The sequence below is a fragment of the Tyto alba genome, unplaced genomic scaffold, assembly GCF_018691265.1.
Source record: "Tyto alba isolate M040663 unplaced genomic scaffold, T.alba_DEE_v4.0 Super-Scaffold_40, whole genome shotgun sequence".
Taxonomy (NCBI): Eukaryota; Metazoa; Chordata; class Aves; order Strigiformes; family Tytonidae; genus Tyto; species Tyto alba.
This window is the reverse complement of record NW_024881316.1, coordinates 39,476,122-39,495,316: the sequence shown is the minus strand read 5'-3', so window position 1 is coordinate 39,495,316 and position 19,195 is coordinate 39,476,122. Positions and strand designations below refer to the sequence as shown.

At 49.2% G+C, this 19,195-nt stretch overlaps 1 protein-coding gene across 1 annotated transcript; it reads left to right on the top strand.

Annotated features, from left to right (window-relative positions):
- The first annotated feature begins 5,732 nt into the window (after positions 1-5,732).
- OSR1 (odd-skipped related transcription factor 1) lies at positions 5,733-14,154 on the top strand. Its single transcript, XM_033004537.2, has 3 exons — positions 5,733-6,095; positions 11,647-12,339; positions 12,899-14,154. The coding sequence occupies exons 2-3, from the start codon at positions 11,693-11,695 to the stop codon at positions 13,032-13,034; spliced, it is 783 nt and encodes a 260-aa protein (XP_032860428.1). The 5' UTR covers positions 5,733-6,095; positions 11,647-11,692; the 3' UTR covers positions 13,035-14,154.
- The last annotated feature ends 5,041 nt before the right edge of the window (positions 14,155-19,195 follow it).

The window sequence follows — 19,195 nt, the reverse complement described above, 5'->3', positions numbered from 1 at the left end:
AAATTCTTAAATATGAGTGCATACACAAACTTTCTCATATTTCCAAAATGATCAGTTCATTTTAAATCAAAGTGATTCCCGGCATCAAATTATACTTTGGATGTATTGCTAGCAAATTATCAGTTTATAAAAGCAAAGGGTTGTAGAATGATAAAGGTTATTTTATATGACCAGTTCTGATTGTGGACTCTGGCTTCTCTATAACCTGATGGTTTTTCACGTGTTATTAATTATTGTGTACTGTACTCCTTTAACATCTATGGCTGAAACTGTAAAGCTGAGGAAAAGCAAGCAATACAAAATACAAAAATGTTCTCCAAACCCTGCTTTTGCTTCCTTTTGTTGCTCTCTTATAATGTAAAAACAGATAAATGGTTTCCTCTTTCAAATACAACAAAAAGAAATGACTCCTGGGAGGAGCCCTGGGATGCCAAGTTTGAGCCTGGATTGAATTTTTATGACCACTGTAAAAACTCCTGAAAATAGGAAATTATAATGGAAATGCTGACTCTCACTGCAGCAGTGTGAGCAGCACCACCACGGCGTTATTAGTGATCTAAAGGGGCTGGAAGTTAAAGTGGAATCATTTACACAACCGACTTCACACCACTTTGCAAACAAGGGGTGTGTGTACAGGGGTGGGGGAGATCTTTCACTTAATTAGTTCCTTGCAAAACCCATTGTGATTCCTGAGGAAGACAAATCCCCTATCGTTCTATTCCGTGCTCTGGATTTTCTTTTCCAGTCCGCAGAAGTTGCTGGCAGAGGTCTGTCTCTGCGGGGTGACCGGCCGCGGTGGGGAAGGGGCAAGGGGCCACGCCACGCCGTACCGCCTGAGCGGGCACCGGTGCGCTCTGCTTCCGCGCCCGCGGGCTCTGCTTCCGCGCCCGCGGGCTCTGCTTCCACGCCGGCGCACCGCTCCCCTCTGCAGTAGCTCGCTAGCGAAGGGCAACAACATATTAAGGCGCTGGGTCACATCTCAGCACCGCGCTAAGAATAAAGCAAACGATTTTCCCCTCGCTAACAAAATGGAGATGCTCCAAAGTTTGGTTTTTATTTTCAGGGAGTCCTAGAAGTAGGGTTGTTTTTTTGGGGGGTGTTTTTGTTTTGGTTTGTTTGGGGTGGTTTTTTTTTTTTGTTTGTTTTTTTTTTTTTGTTTGTTTGTTTTTTTAAAAAGGGCGAAAGTTGGCAGAACCATGTTCAGTCCCTCTCTGTGCTGACTCTGGTTTTGGGGGATGGGGGTGGGAGCTGCTATCAGGGGAGCATTTACTCGCACCGCGGGTGCAGTTTCCACCCGCGTTGTTTGCCGCTATTCTTCCGTGTCCTGTCATTAGCAGCTATTAAAATAATAAGGCTACATGGGACCTGAGGAGCGAACTGGGGGGCCGGGAGAGAGGGGGGGGGTCCCCTTTCGGAAAGGGGGTGCGGAACGCCCGCGCTGCCGCCTCCGCCCGGCTCCGCGCCCCGCCGCCCCCCGTTTGCGCTCCAGCGCGCTCCGGGCTCGGCCCCGACGGGCTCGTTTCCCTTCGTGGCCCTTTGGGGCTTCTCCCATTTCCATCTGAGTCCGGTTTATCCCGGCGGGGGGGGAAGGGGGGAGGAGAGGGGAGAGGTCAGAACCCGCGCACTCTAATCCTTCACCGCGGTCAACACCAAAGCCGCAGGAACAGGAAAAACCAAGCACAGCGAAGGAAAGCAGAAAAATAAATTAGAAAATTATATTTATGTATGTATATATATAGTCCCCAGGTGAGACCGATAACCAGGGGGCCTGTCTCGGGGGGGACACCTTGCCCGAGGAGGGCAAGGTGGGGGGACGCTGCCGTGCACTTGTGCCTACACTTTCCTGCGTGTCCGCCGCCGGGGCTGGCTCCGTCCCTCCCAGGGAAGCTCCGAGCGCGGAGAGGCTTCGGAAACGCCGCCGAGCAGAGCCGGCTGCTCTGCCCTGCTCCCCGCTCCCTTCCCTCGAGAGGTCTGGGAACTGCAGGGCTGCCGACCGGAGGCAGCTCTGACCAGCCATCCCCTCCCCACCCCTCGCCCCCCACCCACCCACTGCCGCGTTGCGGGGGGCGAGATGTTTGCTGGGCTCCGGGCGGCGATGCAGCCCTTGAAACCCGCCGAGCAAACAAACATCCCCACCCTGCCCCGCCGGACCCGCTCCGCCTCGCAACCCCTCCAGGCTCCCGCGGCTGATGCTTCGCGAGTGGCATGGTCGTTTCTCCTCAATAAAAGATTTTTTTCAAGGGACAAGCGCCGTTCCCCGGTGGGGCGAAAGTCCCACGGAAGCAAAAGGGAGCTTTACCCTGCACATGGCAACGGGCCGGGGCCGGGAATCGTTATTCTTGCAAAGGTTAAGTGGGTCCTGAAGGTGAAGCCGGGTGCCCCAGCCGAGTGAGGGAAGAGAAAGAGCAGTCAGGCTCCGCAGCCCTCTCCCAGCACACGAGTAGGTGCCTCCAGGGATGCCCGGCATCCACAGGAGCTCAAACCAGAGGAGGAGCGATCCCCAGTACCTGCGCTGCGCAGGATTAGCCCTTGAACCCAGAACTCGTTGGAGACGAGGTGACAAGCGCGGCGGGCTCCCTACGGCAGGGAAGGGGAAATGCCCTCCGGTGCGCTCCCCGTGACCCCTAAATCTGCTCCTCAGGTGGGGCACGAAGCTGCCCCCCTTCCCCCTCCCGCCCCTCCCCCGGCAGCGGCAGCGGCTCCAGAGCGGCGGCACCGCTCGGCACCGGCCCCGGCCCCGGCGCTGCGGGCGCGGAGCGGGGAGGCAGCCCCGGTGTGGTGGCCGGCTGATGCTGTCCGGGATGCTGCTCCCCGGAAAAAGGGCGGGTACAGCCCTGGGGGGGCCTTCACCTTGCAGGTTCGAGGGGCGGGATGGGGACGGGGGTGGCTTTGGGAAGGGGATACAGGTGGGAAATAGGGATGGGGTGTCCGGTCTCCCCAGTCACCCCACAGATTTCTCTTGAAACGAATTGGGTTTCGCTGTCACGTCTAAATCCTACAAACGTGGCTGGCTTTGGGAGCAGATGCCTTCATTTTTTACGAGTCTCTTGAAGTTGTAACGTTCCTAATCGAGAGCAGATCTTCGCTGTGGAAAAGCGCAGCGTATTCCCTGCGTGTCAGTGCTAATAGTGGTTTTGTATCCCGTTCCCGGTATTAGGTTCCCCACCGTTACAAGTTGACATAATGCAAATTAGCAAGGGACATCATAAAAATCCATCCGAGAATAAAGGTTTTGGAACAGCATACCCTTCATAACTTAAACACCAGATATTTAAACCAAATGCACTTAAAAAGACAGTTAACCTGAAACTTCAATTCAATCGCCAGTGGGTTGACAAGTCCAAATATTTTTATTTTTCAACAAATACCTGAGTATCAGGCTATACTTTATCCAGGCAGCTTTCAGCGACAGCTTCCAGTAATACTCTGGCATAGAAAAATATCCCAACGACCCTCTTCTATTATAAACTATTTTCGCGTGGGAATCATTTTCTGTGTCTCCCTCCCCCCTAGACACGGAGATCTTTTACTGCCCTTTATTTCGATGTTTAAGTATTTATTTCGGAATGATAGTTTCTGTAACTGGAAGTCTTTTTTTTTTTTTTTTTTTTTTTTTTTCCCTTAAAGGCAGCACGTGCAGGTATCATTGCTGTTGTTGTGTTTACCATCTCAACTAATCTGCTACTTCTCTGAAGAGAATTGCGATTTTTGTTTTGTTAATTCACGCACCCATCCCCAGCTATACCAAGATTCTTCCCCTGGGAAAAGAGAAATCATCGGTTAGAAGAACATATCTCCGGTCTGTTTCTTGGTTTGGGGACATCTGGGGATCTTGCATTCGTGTTCTGACAACAGGACTTGAAAAATATTTTTGAAAATGCAAACTTATTCGAAGGTATTAACTTACACCATCGGGCACAAGATCGCACTCTCGACATTTTGACCCCCAGAACAGGAATAAAAGTGCTGGGTTTGGGGTTTGGAAGGTGTTTTGGTTGGGTTGTTTTGTTTTGTTTTGTTATGGTTTTTTTTTTTTTTTTGGGGGGGGGGGAGGGCAGGGGAAGTAATAAGAAAGAAAGAGAGAGAGAGAGAGAAAGAAAGAAAATAACAGCACGAAATGAGAGAGAACTGAAGAAGCCGGGATGAGGGAATGTCTTTTCTTCGCCTCTGCCTCGTAAAAATGCCACTCGTTTACAGAAAGAGGGAAAGAAAATCGCTTCGCCTGCCCAGAGCAGTGAGTAGTATCGGACCCCAGGCTCTCCCCAGAAATAGAAATGTTTGGAGGATGAAATGGCAATGCTAGGGCTTACTTCACCACGCTACTGTCGTGTTCATGAACGCTTATTCTGCAGGATGATAACGTAGTATTCTCTTGTTGCTCTTTTGTTGATTTTTAAAATTATTATTATTATTTGTTTGTTTGCTTTTCCTTCGCAGATGGGCAAACATCAGAGTAACAACGGCAGTGTCATAAACAATAAAAAAAACACATGCGTGTCCCTGAGCACGGTACCATGTTATCCTGACGGATCTGTCTTCGCTAGCGTATTATATTACCCTGGTTCCTCGGGACAATGTAATACACCCAAGCAATTTTTCCCCCTTCACGGATCTAAAGGAGTGTGAATGGATGGATGAATAGAAAAACAAACAAGCAAGGAGATTATGGCCTCATGATTAATTATAAAGCACGTTCAACCTTTTTCTTTCGAGGGTTATTTTGCTTTTCCCGCTTCGCCCGGGTAGTCTGACTCCCCCGGACCCAAGCAGGGCTTTGCGGCTTCCGATCCGCGGAGGATCCGCGGGACTTAGCCTGCCGCGGAAACCTTCCCGGGTGTGGAGAGAGACCGTCCCGGGCCGTGGGAGGAGGGACAGGAGGAAGGCACCCAGATCAGGGGCGCAGGGGCGGAAAGTGGGGACGAGGAGCAATGCTGGGGCGGGGGGAGGAAGCGGCTCTAACCCGGGGGTGGACCCCTCACAGGTAAGCGGCTCCTGGAATCCTCCCGGAGGATCTTCTCAAGAGACGGAGAGCAACTTGCGATCCCAAAATCCTCCCAGAGGAGCAGATCCCTCCCTCCAGCCTCCCCCCCACTTCTATTTTTTTTTTTTTTTTTTTTTCCTTTTCTTATTTTCTTCCCTTTCTTTCTTTCTTTCTTCTTTCTGCCTTTCTCCCCCTCCCTCCCTGGGCAGGTCCCGGTGAGTCCTGTCCCGCGGCTCGTCGCGGAGGGCGCGCAGCGAGGCCAGCCGGGAGCGGTGCGGAGCGGCGCGGTGCGGAGCCGCGCGGTGCGGAGCCGAGCGGCGGGTCGGGCCAGCGCAGGCAGCGCGGCCGCGCAGCGCCGCCGGGGAGGCGCGCAAACCCACCCCACGCTACTCCCCCCCCCCCCTTCCTCCCCCGCCGTGGCACAGCGCGGAGCTGCTCGGGGACCCTCCCCACGGCCTCCCACGGGAGGCCGCCCCGCCGCGGGGGGCCGCGCGTAGCGGGCCCCGGGGAGATGCCCCGGGGGAGGCTGCGGGAGCGGGACGGGGGGGGGGCGAGATCACACGTTTGCGGGCTGCGTGCCCCGGACTGCTGCGCCTCCGGGAGAAGCGGGTTGAAAAGTTGGATCTTCCCAGCCAGAAACTTTCTCCCTGCGTGCGCATGCCCGGAGTGTGGTGGGAGGTTGAGGGGGGAGCGGGGAGGGGGGGGTTGAAATAAGGAGGAGGCTGGAGGGAAGGGATCGGTTCAGTCTGAGCTCGGCCGCTCCCGGGCGCGTTTGCACTCCGGCAGCGCAGGCGGCGCCGGGAGGGAGAGGAGGAGAGTCCGGGAGGGAGAGGAGCCCGGGAGGGAGAGGAGGAGAGCCCGGGAGGGAGAGGAGCCCGGGAGCCCCTCCGCCCCACCGGCCCGGGCCCCGGCCCCGGCCCCGCTGGAGGAGCAGCGGGGTGGGGAGAGAGCTGTGGCCCCCGGGGCCAGCAGAGACACTGACCTAGCCCAACCTTTTTTTTTTTTTTTTTTTTTTTTCCCTATTTTTTTTTTTTCTATTATTTTATTTTACCAGCTCCAATTTAGCCCAGGATCTTTTAACTGCTGCCAGCGGTGGAGCGCAGATCGGGATTAGGTAAATAAAAAGAACAACTCATTTTGTTTGGTTTTTGTTTTGCCAAGCCTCGGGGGTTGGGAATATCGATCCAAACACCTCCTTCTCTCTCCCTCCTTTCTTTCTCTCTCTCTTTCCCCCCATCCCCTCCCACCATCCACTGGATGGTGTAGGAGTGGGGACATGGTGCTTCACGTGAGGAGGACTGCTCTCCTCGGGGCGGGCGGAGGGCTGGGGGAAGCCTTCACATAGGGCTCGGCTATTCTGATGCTATTTAAAGATTTGTCTTCCCCTTTCGAAGTTGTTTATCCCCCCTTGCGGAGGAGCTGTGTTTTTAACCCGAGCTAAAAATGACACATACGATCTGCAAACCAGAAGCCTGAATGTCCTTTACAGACTTGAACGTCCAGCTTCTCTCTATTATTTTATTTCCTTTTATTTTATTTCCTTTTATCTTCTTTCTGGTCTTTCTTTCTTTCTGATCCTTCTTTCTCACTCATTTTTTTTTTTTTTAGTGTTTTAGGGTCCGATAAGCCTTCTCTGTTTCTTCCCAAGGCCGTAACAGAAATGTATCTGATGTTTATATTTGTCTGAATGGATCGAAACAAGTTCAGCGTAGGGAGAGACTGAGCTTCTCTCGAGGCTGAGCCTATAAAGTGTCAGTGCAAAGCCGAGGATTAGGGTATAGTTGTTATCGTTGGCTTTTGAGAGGGAAACTATAAAAATCGAGCATTTTGGAGATTACGGGAGCGCTGCGGGAATTGTCCGATAAAAGGCGAGCCGGGCAGGAGGGCAGAGCCGTGTCCCGGACAGGTGCACAGTAGGTCCAGTTTAGTAAATCCGAAGCCAACCGAGGAAAAGGGCCAAGCCCTAAAACCGCGCCGAGCTGGGGAGCCCGCGGCGGGAGGCTGGCTGCGGGGTGGCCGGGGACGGCGGCCGGGCGGGCCCGGGGGATGCGGCCGGGGCCCCGCGGGGCTGTCACCGCAAAAAGGGGGGTGCCCCCCATCCGTGCCGGTGCGTGCTGTGGCCGTGGGAAGCGAGGAGTGCAGAGAGGACAAATCCTCCCCGCCGGCGGGAGGGAGGAAGGAGGATTTATTCCTGCGCAGGGCGGGCAGCGGGCGTTTCTCCAGGGAGAAAGCGAGAATGAACCTTGTGCTGGGGGGACCTTTCGATGCTTGAGGGGATTAACAAACCACACACACACACACACACAAAGCTCCCAAAGAGACCCCAGAACTTCTGCAGGGGCAGAACTGAAGAGCCTGGCCCCTGCGGCCACCCCGCCGGCACCCACCCGCGCCCGGCCAGCCCGCCGTGGAGCTCCGCTCCCGCCCGTGGCCCTCGTAGTCACTGTCCCTTCGGGACGCGGACGCAGGGATTTTTCGGTGGTGGTGGAGTTGTTTGGGGTAAAGGCTGCCCCGGGCAGTGTAGCGATCGCTGTCGCAGTCGGACCCCCGTTATTATTACTTTTAATTTTATTATTATTGCGAGACTAAAATCCGCCGCCTTCATCCGCATTCGTGATGGTGGTCTTGGAGAAACTTGTCAACACTGATTTCGTGATAAAATGGGAATGATGATTTTATAAGGATTGAGCAGAGATATCCAAGGCACACGCTGACTGAGTCCTTCCAATCCTCATTAATGTTAGCAATTAACTCTTTCACGCTCAATTAGCCCCGAATAAACCTGCTTTAATAGATTCTGCACACTTCATTAATATTTTGAATAAATCTGTGCTGAACAATGCGCTTTATTTCTCAAGAGCACCACGCTCGAATAATGCGGAGCGAAAGGGCAATTTTATTCCCTTTCCAGTTAGCTTCCCAAACACAGATAAATTGCAAGCTCTATTTCCTCGCTTAAACTGATAGGAAGGGAAAACCTTGTCCCCTTAAAGGGAACAAAATAAGTAGCCGACCTGGTGGCAAAATGCTGCACACCAATGCAGTGCAGCCGAAAGGACAGGGCTAGAGACTTTAAAGGATTCAGGCAAAACAGGCGGACTTTTTTTGACAGATGAACCTGATTGCGGTAGTTTGAGGCTATCCCAAGAATGCAGCGTTTTATGCCCACTACTTTATCATGTTTGTAAAAATAAGCAACGCTCTCAGGGTAATTTACCTTCTCCATTCTTCCATGTGGAACTAATTAGCAAAGCTCATTATTTATGAGTCAGGTATTTAATGTAACAAATATCCCTTTCAAAGGACACATCGGAAATTGATAATTCAAGGTAGAAAGGAAAAATACCGACTAGCCACAAGATTACTTAAAAATCCATTTAATTTCTCTCCTTGTTATGCTACCAGCAAAAAGCCGGGTTTTCCTTTTTTTTTTCTTTGGGTCTTTGGGTTGTTTTTTGTCTTTGTTTGTTTTGTTTTTGGTTTTTTTTTTTTTTTTTTGGTGTTTTTTTTTTGTTGTTGTTGTTGTTTGTTTGGTTTGGGTTTGGTTTTTTTTTTTAGGTTTTTTTTTTTTTTTTTTTTTTTTTGAGTATAGGGGAAGTAGAATTTAATCTGGAAGGTTAAGATTACAATGGTTTTAAAACAATGGCAACTGGACAATAGCATTACCGTATCTTCAAACAGGACAAAGGGTAAGAAAGCTGGAGACAGATGTAGTCTTTCAAGTTTATGATCCTATTTTGCAGGGTAAATTTATCTTGGCATGAGTGGGTTTTGTTTCAGTCAGAACACAAGTGGTTTGTTCTTAATTACTCACCGAGCTAGTTTGTGTTAAAAAAGAAAACCTAGCACAGTTTTATTGTGATGGGGGAATTCAAGCAGAGAACTCTCGGGGTCTTCTGTAAAAAAATAAAAATAAAAAAGAAGCCCCGATAACGATCTGTTTACATGAAACAGAATTAAAGGTGGAGGTGACACCGAAATCAAAGAAGCATCGACCTCTGTGCGGGCAAGCGGGAGAGCGGCGTGTCGCTGCGCTGTGGAACACGCTCGCTTTGATGTCCCGGAGAGAGGGGACTTTATGAAATACTCTGCTCTTCATATATATTTTTGACTCTCCCGGTCGCACAGAGCAAAAGTATAGCTTACATTTTTGGAAAAGTGCCAAGAAACTTGTAGTAACGTGAACACTCTGCTCCCACCTCCCCCCCCCCCCCTTTTTTTTTTTTTTTTAATTTCTTTTTAGTTTTCCTCTTGTTTTCTTTCTTTTTCTTTTCTTTTTCATTTTGAAAAAAATAATAGAACTGTTCTAGAAATAAACCACGGGTGCGATGGATGCTGTTATGACCCGACTATATTTCTCCTTGATTTCTGTCCCCTTTTTCTTTTGGGAAATCGAAAGAGAAATTTTTAAATGTTATCATGCAAGTCTTTACCCAAATTGACATAGCAGAGTTTTGCTTATATATTCCATAATATTTTTTTTCTAAGGATACAAAGAAAGAAAGAGGAATAAGCCCAGAAATGAACTCAGTTTGCAATAGCATGTTTCATGCTTGAGAGTTCTAGAGCTACCCAGGCAGGAAAACAGACATGGAGCTGTTGTGACAGACAGAAAAAGACAAAAGTGGTTTTCACGCACTTTGTTCTCTGGGTCATCAATTGAGGCAGTTGTGCTGTGAGGTGGATACGTCTAGCGTATGGGCAACACTAACAAAACAAAAAGCATTTCCCCAGTTGAACAACAAAACAGTCTGATTGGTTCATCAGTCCTAAATAGTTAAAAAAAAAAAAAAAAAAAGTGTTGGGGTGAAGAGGAGAGGGAGGAGAATGTAATGTGTGCATTTTTCAATCAGTCACCATCCAAAATGTATCCAATTAAAAAAGGCAAAATGTCACAGTCTCATTCTGGGTCATTGCGATGGAATTCCTCTAAGTTTTGGGTCTCTCTTCCTGCTGCTGATTTATGTAAAGCAGTGTGAAAGGTGGACCTGGCATATAGAGCTGCTCAGTGTAAGCTTCTCCTTCACACACCCTCCCAGCCGCAGCTCCTCGGTCCAGGCAACAGCCCACATATAAATCAGATTTGTTTCCATGGTCTTTAGACCTCTTCCACCACCAGTTTGCACCCCCCAGCCCTCCAGCCCAGAGGGACAATTATTACTCTGCAGCACTTGGCTACATCCTTTTCTCCAAAGGGGTTTTACTCTTCATGTGGGGATGAACTCCACGCTGTGTGCTGTGAGGGTCCTGCTGAGACCCTGTGGGGATCTCGTGGGGATCCTGTGGTGACTCAGCAGGAACCCTATAGGGGATCTTATGAGGGCCCTGTGTGGATCCTGCAGGAACCCTGCAGCAAATCTGTGGGCATCTAATCAGCACCCTGTGGGGACTCTATGGGGACGCTGAGAGGATCCTGCTGGAAAACAGCCCCACTGAGGGCAAATCCCAGAGTTCGCTGAGGGGAGAGCAGGTATAAGGTGTGGGCTGTGGATTAAGGAGGAGGCTCCCTGGGCTGCAGGGATGCAATGCCTCCAAAAGCCGTGGGTGCTCTCTTGCACCCACAAAGAGGGGAAGCTGCGTTCCCCACCACCACCCCTCGGGAGGCATCTCCTGCCAAAGCGCTGACACCAGCTGGGGCTGTATGTGCAGGCAGGGCCAGATGCGTCTCGCTGCTGCTGCCTGGTAGCATTTTCCCCTCCGCCTTGTGGGGTGGAATAGGGAGGAACCTGGCCCAGAGGAGAGGCTGGGGGCTTGGTGGGACCCTGAAACACAGAGCAAAGTGGTGGCACCCAGCCCAGGGAAGGACTGTGGCCCTGCGGCCCTGCAGCTGGTGGGCTGGGTGTTCCCATGGGAAGGGTCCCTCCAGCCCTTGCCTTTTTGCCTATTGAAGGGTTCTAATTAAGTGATTGCCTAGATTAGGACGTGGACTGGAAGCCAGACACTTCCCCCTGGGGAGAGCAAATGGCACTTAAATTTGTCACCCGAACTCAGCATTTTCCCATTTCTTTTCGCAGTACAAAAGAGGGAAGGCTGTTGGCTGGTATTTTTGCCCCCCCCTCCCCCCCCAAAATTTAGGAGATTTTATTTTTTTTTGAATGAGAGAGGACGTGCAGCTCTGAGCACCCAACTGCTTCCACCAGCCCGGCAGCAGAGGCTTGGCTGAGGCCAGACTGCAGGGAGCTGAGCGACTCAGGGGCTGCGAGCTCTCTGCACCCCCTTCCCCACACCACCTCAAGGGTCAGGGCTAAAGGCAGTTTTTGAGATCAGATATATCCCACCATATTCTAAAGCTTGTTGGTGCCCAGGCAGGGATTTTAAATTATGTAGGAGAAGCCTGAGCTTTATGAGTCAAAATGACATCTCTCCAATGCCCTTGTGAAGAGGATCATCGGAGGTCTACCTAGCAAAGGGATGCTGTAGTGGGGTGAATGACTGTGGATGGGGTACAGCTGTTGTATGTGAGCGATGGGGAGGGGGAGACTTTGGAGACCTGTGGGGATACACTCGCAGCCGAGAGCTGGTCAGGCCTCTCCAAGTCCAAGGCAGCCTTCTTCTGTGGCTTCTGAGAAGGGCGATAATGAGGGCTGATGTGAGAAATTCCCTCTGCTTTTATCTCTGTATAAATCCACCCCTCCCTCTTCTTCCCCTCCATCATTATTTTCCAGAATTTTTCCTCCCCTGTTCCCAAGATCCTCCTCCTGAGCAGCCACCATGGGAAGTAAGACCCTGCCGGCCCCAGTGCCTATCCATCCTTCCCTCCAGCTCACCAACTACTCCTTCCTGCAAGCATTCAATGGGTTGCCCGCTGTGCCCTCTGACCACCTCTCCAACCTCTACGGCTTCAGCGCCCTGCATGCCGTACACCTGCACCAGTGGACTTTGGGGTACCCGGCCATGCATCTGCCCCGCTCCTCCTTCTCCAAAGTGCCCAGTGTGTCAAGCCTGGTGGATGCACGGTTCCAGCTGCCGACCTTCCCGCTCTTCCCACATGTCATCCAGCCCAAGCAAGAGGCCACCAATGTGACCCTCAAAGCCAAACCCCGCTTTGATTTTGCCAACTTAGCAGTGGCTGCCACGCAAGAGGACCACTCTAAACTGGGACAGGCAGACAGTCAGGGCTCACCCCCAGGGCTGGGGTCTTTGCTTGAGGTGACTAAACTCTCTCCAGAGAAGAAACCCACACGAGGAAGGTTACCGTCCAAAACCAAGAAGGAGTTCGTGTGTAAATTCTGTGGCAGGCACTTCACCAAGTCCTACAACCTTTTGATTCATGAAAGAACCCATACCGATGAACGGCCCTACACGTGTGACATTTGCCACAAGGCCTTCAGAAGACAGGATCACCTGAGGGATCACAGGTAATGGCTCTTTTCCCATCCTCTTTTCCTTGTGTATCTGTACTTCCCCGGTTACCCACCTAAAATCATGTAGGTGCTTGTAAGAAAAGTCACATCCCTGCCCAGCCAGCAATGTTCCCTCTAGGTTTTTCTCTGCCCACTACTGGTGGAGGAGCCCAGATAACTCACTTTTGAAGACAGGTCTGTTGTTGTATTCACTCACCCTGCAAAAATTACTTGCACAGCCTCCTTCTTAGCTTCCACAGATGTTTTCACCCTCCGTTTGCATCGTCTTGTGTCCTCTGCCTTTGTGATCATTCAGAAATGTAATGAAAACATACAGCCTGATGACCCCAAAGTTAGAGACAAGGTCTTTATCCCCAAGAAAGGCACCCCTGTAAGCCAGCCCCCTCTCTTCTTGCCCCCACACACACACAGATGATGGCCTGAGTGCTGCACTCCAGACCTCTCAGTCTCAGCAGTAGGTATGAAAATGTCCGGCATGTTCTCCATCAGGTAGCTCACTGAGCTGAGTTTAGGCTCGTTATTTTTGACATCTCAATTGTTTTTCTCTCCCTAGATATATCCATTCTAAAGAAAAGCCTTTTAAGTGTCAAGAATGTGGGAAAGGATTTTGCCAGTCCAGAACGCTAGCTGTCCACAAGACACTGCACACGCAAGTAAAGGAACTGAAACCTGCCAAACTTAAGTGCTGAATCTCCAACTTCTATGAACTTTTCCTCCCCTTCAGACTTTACACCAAAAGTAGAGCAGAAACAAAACTTTCAGGATGGGAGCACTGAACTTTGTGTTTTGTTTTTGTTTGTACATTAAAAAGAGTAAAACCTGCATCCCACCCACCCTGCACCCAAGCAACTAACTTCCTAAATTGTGGGTGAAAAGATTATTTTGCATCTAAAATATGCATGAATGATGCAGTACTAGCTGACTTGTGTGGCTTTGATAAACTTTATGCCAAAAGGTGGTGCTCACGTGTTGGACAGGAATCTCTTTAAAACCAAACAAAAACCCACAAGCCCCCCTTCCCCCCCCAATCCCAACAAAACCCCCCAAATTGTAGCTTCCAAAAGTATTACCTTTTTTTTTTTTTTAAAAAAAACCAAACCTCTTATTTTATACTTTTTTTTTTTTTTTTTTTTTTTTTTTTTTTTTGACTGTATAAAGCTTCTTATTTTTACACTTCAGGAAATACAGAGAATTTTGGAAGACAATTAAGAACTGAAACGATGGTTTCTCATCACAGCACCATTAGGACGAGAAGGGCAACTTGATAATCTCATTTGCTAGTATTTTTTCTTAAAAGAAGAAAATTAATGTTTGGAAATGACCTAAATCTCTCAAGTGGGGAGTCCTATCATGCTCTAGAAAACGTATCCAGATTTTAGAGCTGCAGGTCCCCAGTGTTTGGGACAAATCAGTGTTCATGGGACATGGAGACCTTTTTCCTTGCCTTGTGGTCTAGTGCGCTGTGAGGAGATTTGTAACTTGTGGACTTATTTAAAAAAACCCAGAGGAAAGAAAGATGGCAATATGTCAAACTGATGGTATGCACAACATGGTTTTAGTGGTACTTTAAAGTCTCCGTGTGTCCTGATGGGAGAGAACAAATCTCAACCTGAGAGCGTATTTTTTTAAATGCTGGCTTTCTGAACAGTGTATTCAAATTAAGAGACATTCCAATAAGTTTTGTTTATTAAAAAAAAAAAAAAGTTGTATGGCTGTTTGGCACTTTATGCTGATTATTGGTAATTGACATTTATCACTGGATTGTGTGTGTTTTTTAAGTATTAAAATAAATCGTTATTTTACAGGCAAGTCTGCATGGACTACATATGTGTTCTTTTGGCTTCTGGTCTCTTCCCTAGCAAAGCCTCTCTGTCAATATTCAGAAACTTTTTTTTTTTTTTTTTTTTTCAAGTTAACTTGGTATTTCCTCAGTGCTTGTTTCTACCAGCCTTGGAAAGTCTGGATCCTTCCTTTACGCATAAGCTTTCCCCCTCCTCATTTTATTTTTCTTTTCCCACCCCCTCCTTTTTTTTTTTTTTTTTTTTTTTTTTTTTTTTTTTTTTTTAAGGCCGACAAAAGTAAACAGATCTGCAGGGAGTCAAATAATTTTGCAGCTAGTGTGGAAAAAAAAAAAAAAAAAGAATCGTCTTGGGTAACTAAATCTTGGGTATTAGCTGATAAGATTAGGTGTCAGAAGTGTTATAAAACAAATCAGATGAATAATGGGCAAACTGTTGCTGCTTTCACAGCCTGGAGGCACTGCGGGGAGAGCTGCCCTCGCACACCCTTCCCTTCGCTTGTCAGGAGAGGGCATTTTTCAGTCGCATCTTCGGCCGGTTCAGCGCTGATTTGGGGCGGCCTTTGATTCCCGGCAGCTGTCTTAGATCAGAGATGTTTATTCCACTGCGAAACCGCTTTGGATCGAGACGGGGGAGAGAGCTCAGGGCTGGGGGATCCGCCAGAGCCTTTGAAGCTCCTCTTGCCGTCTTTTCTCGTCCCCTAGGCAAACCCTAAACTCTCTTCCCCCCCATTACAAACCAGTGTGTGCGTTCCCCCTCCCCCGCGATAAGAAAAGCCTCCTACAAATTAGAGCGGCGACACGTCCGAAGTGAGACCGGAGCTTCCCCGGCGGCTCTTGCGCTGCTTTGACCAGCAAGGCGCTCGGCCCCAAGCGGTTCCATGTCCCCCCCTTCCCCGCTTCGCTTTTAGACAATATTTCTTTATTTGGTCAAGGAATCCTATCAACGACAGGGGGAAAATTGCGGTGGCAACTCATTGACTGTCAGGGGGAAGGGGGGAAGAAACCTCGCTCCCCCTCTTTTTTATTGGACACCGGTTCGAGCGCGTCGTAACTGGTGTGAAGGCACTTGCCGTGCGGGGTGTCCCCTCAGCGTGGGGTGCCCCCTCAGCGTGGGGTGCCCCCTCAGCGTGGGGTGCCCCCTCAGCGCGCAGCCAGCTCTGGGGATGGGCAGGGTTGGGGGCCGGCTTGCTTTTGCTTCGCTTCGCTTCCCACCCGCCAACTCGCTTTCCACACGGCGTAAAGGCTCTTTTGGTTTTGTCTTAAAAGGCATCTTTGGAACCCAACCGCTCTGTAATGGGCAAGGAGCGCGGGGCTGGGATCACGCAAGCCTGCGGGAAGGCGGGGCTGGCCCTCCGCGCTTCCACTGCCGGTAGCCGGTGACCGTGGGATGGATGAGCGCAGAGCCCTGCGCGGAGCCCGGCTGGAGCAAGGGGAATCCGAGCCGGATCGGGATGCGCTTTCTGGGCAGCGTCTCTGGGGGGCAATTTGCCCTGCTCCTGAAGGTCCCTCCCCTCCACTCCCCGCTCTACCCCCCCCCTGCCCCCGACTCCTCCGTTGGCCTTGCGCAAGCCCAGCGGGAGCGGCCGCCTCGCCCCGCGTGGGTCGCTGCCTGCGGAGCTCTCCGTGGAAAACGCCACCCGCCCCCGCCAGCGCGCCGGGCGGTCCCCGGCTGCCGGGACAGGGGCACGGCACCCCGCGCCTCTCTGCACCGACACGGTGTTTGCTGCCAGCCTAAGGTCTGGGTGGCTCATTCCCCTACTCCCCAGACCCACCCCGCCCCCGCCCACCCCCCCGTGCATTTCTTCTAAAGGGAGATTCAGAGAGAAATCCCCTATGAACTTCCCCGTCCTCCTTGTGTCATTCGTGGTGCAGAGCGAAGGAGAGGGGATGCTTCCGGGGCCCTGTCACTTGGAGCCTGTCGTTTTTCAGGGGTCATGACTATGAGGCAGAAATCAGGGTCGGGTCCTAAGGGAGGGAGGAAGGGATGCAGGGATGGTCACTCCGCTGAGGCTTTCTCACGGTCGCTTTGCTCTCTCCTTAACACCGGGATACGGAAACACCCATGGCGAGGTAAGAAACCGTGTCAGTTACTGGTTCCTGGGAACCATTATAACTACTGGGTCGTGAAGGTGGAGAAACCGCTCCTCCCATCTGGGCATGAGAAGTGTTTCAGCTGTAAGGCTGAAGCCTGGTGATCTGCCTGCCAAGAATTTCCTTGGACATGTATTCTTATGTGCAATTAAAAAAATAAACCCTAGAATTGACATAATCAGAATTACAGATGTATTAAAACTACATGGGCACACCCAGCGCAGGATGCACACACAGACTTTTAATGTCACTTCTACTACACATATATGTGTGTGTGTTTCCTCTCCCCAGAAGTCTGCTTTCGACCTCGTGCAAACAAAGGCTATTTCTCTGGTCATGCTCTCAGCTGGACTGGTGAACAGTTTGACTGTTCCCTCCAGTGTTTTGAATTTTACTAGGCAGTATCAGTTCAGTGATTCCAAGGAAAGCAAAGAAGATATGAAATCATGACAGTTAGAAGAGATAAGTCGTACTAACCCCCCAAATAAATGAAAAGAATTAGATGGGGAATGTGCCTTTTGAATGGGGATCACAAATAATTTAAATGATTAGTTACCTACACTTTCTTTCTTTTTCTTTTTTCTCTTTGCATGTATTTTAATCTGATGTTCATGCAGTGCATAAAACTTACTTAGGCCTCTGTCTGCCAATCAAGAGCTGATTCTGTTTTCACTGAATGGGAGTTTGCAAGAGTAAAGACCAGGGCACCTGACTCTAGCTGTCTTTTTCTGCAAGATTTACAAGGGAAACACAGATCTTTTTTTTTTTTTTTGTCTTTTTATTTTTTTTTTTTTAACCATTTCCAGTTACAGGAAAAAATATAAAGATGTCTTGGCACATCTCTGTCTCTTTTTTTTTCCCCTTTGCATTCCAGTCATTCTTTTTCTGCCCATAAACTGTTACTACTCTGCAAGAGCCTGATTCTGCACAGCTTACTTAGCCTGTTTTTTTTGTTGGATGCGGAAAGAAATCTTGTCAGATGGGGTCTTCAGTGTACATTAATGAAACGGAGCAAAAACCTCTCACAGAATGTGCACTGGAACAGCAAATAGTTACTTTTCAGCTGTAGATTACACGTGCCTCTGAAAAGGGGACCACAAATCATTAGGTTTTTAAAGGTTCTGCATGAGTTGTATAGTAATCCCAGTTTCCCTAGGGATGGATTAATCCCAGTTTCCCAGTTGTGTGGCTACAGATGATGTTGATGGGGTTGGGGGCAGGGAAGAAGGGAGATGGGGAAAGGAGGGGGAAATTAAAAAGATATATCACAGGAATACGTGGCCTAAGTGGCGAGGAGCCATAAGTACTTAAGTTTCAATACCTCTTCTACCTCTGTCACCACATGTGAGCTGAAGCAAATCACTTCAGCTCCCTGTTTTAGTTTCTTCATCTGTAAATTGGGGATAATGCTGCAGCTTTTGCTCCCAAGAATCTTGGCACACTTGTGTAGAAACTCCTGCTCAGCCCTCAATAGTGAAAGGGAGATATTCCGATTTGTACCTGGACAGCCGAAAGCAGTGGCTGATCTGGGAGATCTAATGGAGTGTGCAAGACAAATTTATATTCACAAGTAATTCTTTTTCAGCCCTGGCAGTTTTGTTGAGAGATGGAGTCCTAGAGCCCAGCATGCATTTCTTCTCTACATTCCTATCCAATGACTAAACAGAAGGAATGGCATGGGCCAAATTCATCCCTGGTGGGACTCCAATGACATCAGTCATCTTTATAGGAGTTTTTTGAATGAATTCAATTGGGTTTTACGAGGACTGAGTTTGGCCACATGCATATTTAACTGCTCAGAGAGCTGCAGCAGTGAAGGAAGCTTTCCTTGTCTTAGAAAGAATCACTTCTGAGTCTGGGAGACACAAGCTAAGCTATTTACCTGTTTTACACAGTCAAGTTTACCTTATTTAAACTCAAGGAGCAGCTGAAGTGCGCTCAGCATCCAGCAGAACTTAAAGAAAACAACACAGCTGCCCCAAAATGTTCATAGCTATTGATGAAACTTTGTATTTGTTCGTACTGCTCGGTGCAGTGCCGTGCCACGGATACCCAGCGGACGTGTTTATGTGACACAGGCAACACCCTGCAGGAGTACTGGCATGAAGCCTGCAAGCAGAACGGTGGCTTTGGCATGGTGCTGTGATGGAGCAGTTTGCTCTGCCCTTTATTAGGCCTAGCTGTTCCAGAGTCCCTGCCATGCTCATACATCTCTGCCACTGCCAGCTCACATCTCCGTTTAGACTGCTCTCTGGGGCTGTAACTCCACTGCCCGTTATACCTGATGAGAACATGGTAAATCACTAAAAAGGGGGGCTCCCTTCCTCCCCTTCTGCCTTAGCTGCTGGTGCTGACTCCCCCTACACCTTATGCTTGTGCTCAACTGGAGTCTGATATTGCCCCAAACACACAAAAATGTTTATATTAGTATCATAGTTCCTGACACAGTAGCTATTGAAAAATAAAACAATTTGATGATGCCAGTGATTATCAAAAGTTTGTCTACAGAGCTTGTCAAAAGTTTGTCTACAGAGCTTGTCACCTCTAATCAGTTAAATTATTTTCAAGGTCTATTGATTCTGCATTCTTACTGTATCTCCTAAGGAATGAGTCCACCTGAACAGTTAGAGAACTGTATTGCTAAGTTTGAGCAGCTGAATGTGTGTTCTGGTTATATGAGGCACCTCAACTATTTTCCAAGGAATGAATGTCATATCTCTTTTCCTGATTTCTAACTTGCCTTCTGTCTTTACTAGATCTTTGGTGATGGAACTTGCATTTGATTTTCAATATTTTTACATTATACATGTGAAATAATGAAATCTGAGTTTATGAGCTTGTTCATCTCTTTTACAGCAATTTGACTTGGCTGAATTAAGTGGAGCTATTCTAGTTTTACAGCAGTTTTGAGAAGAGAATTAGGCCTGCTGATGGTTTTGCTGCAGCCACAAAATCCAC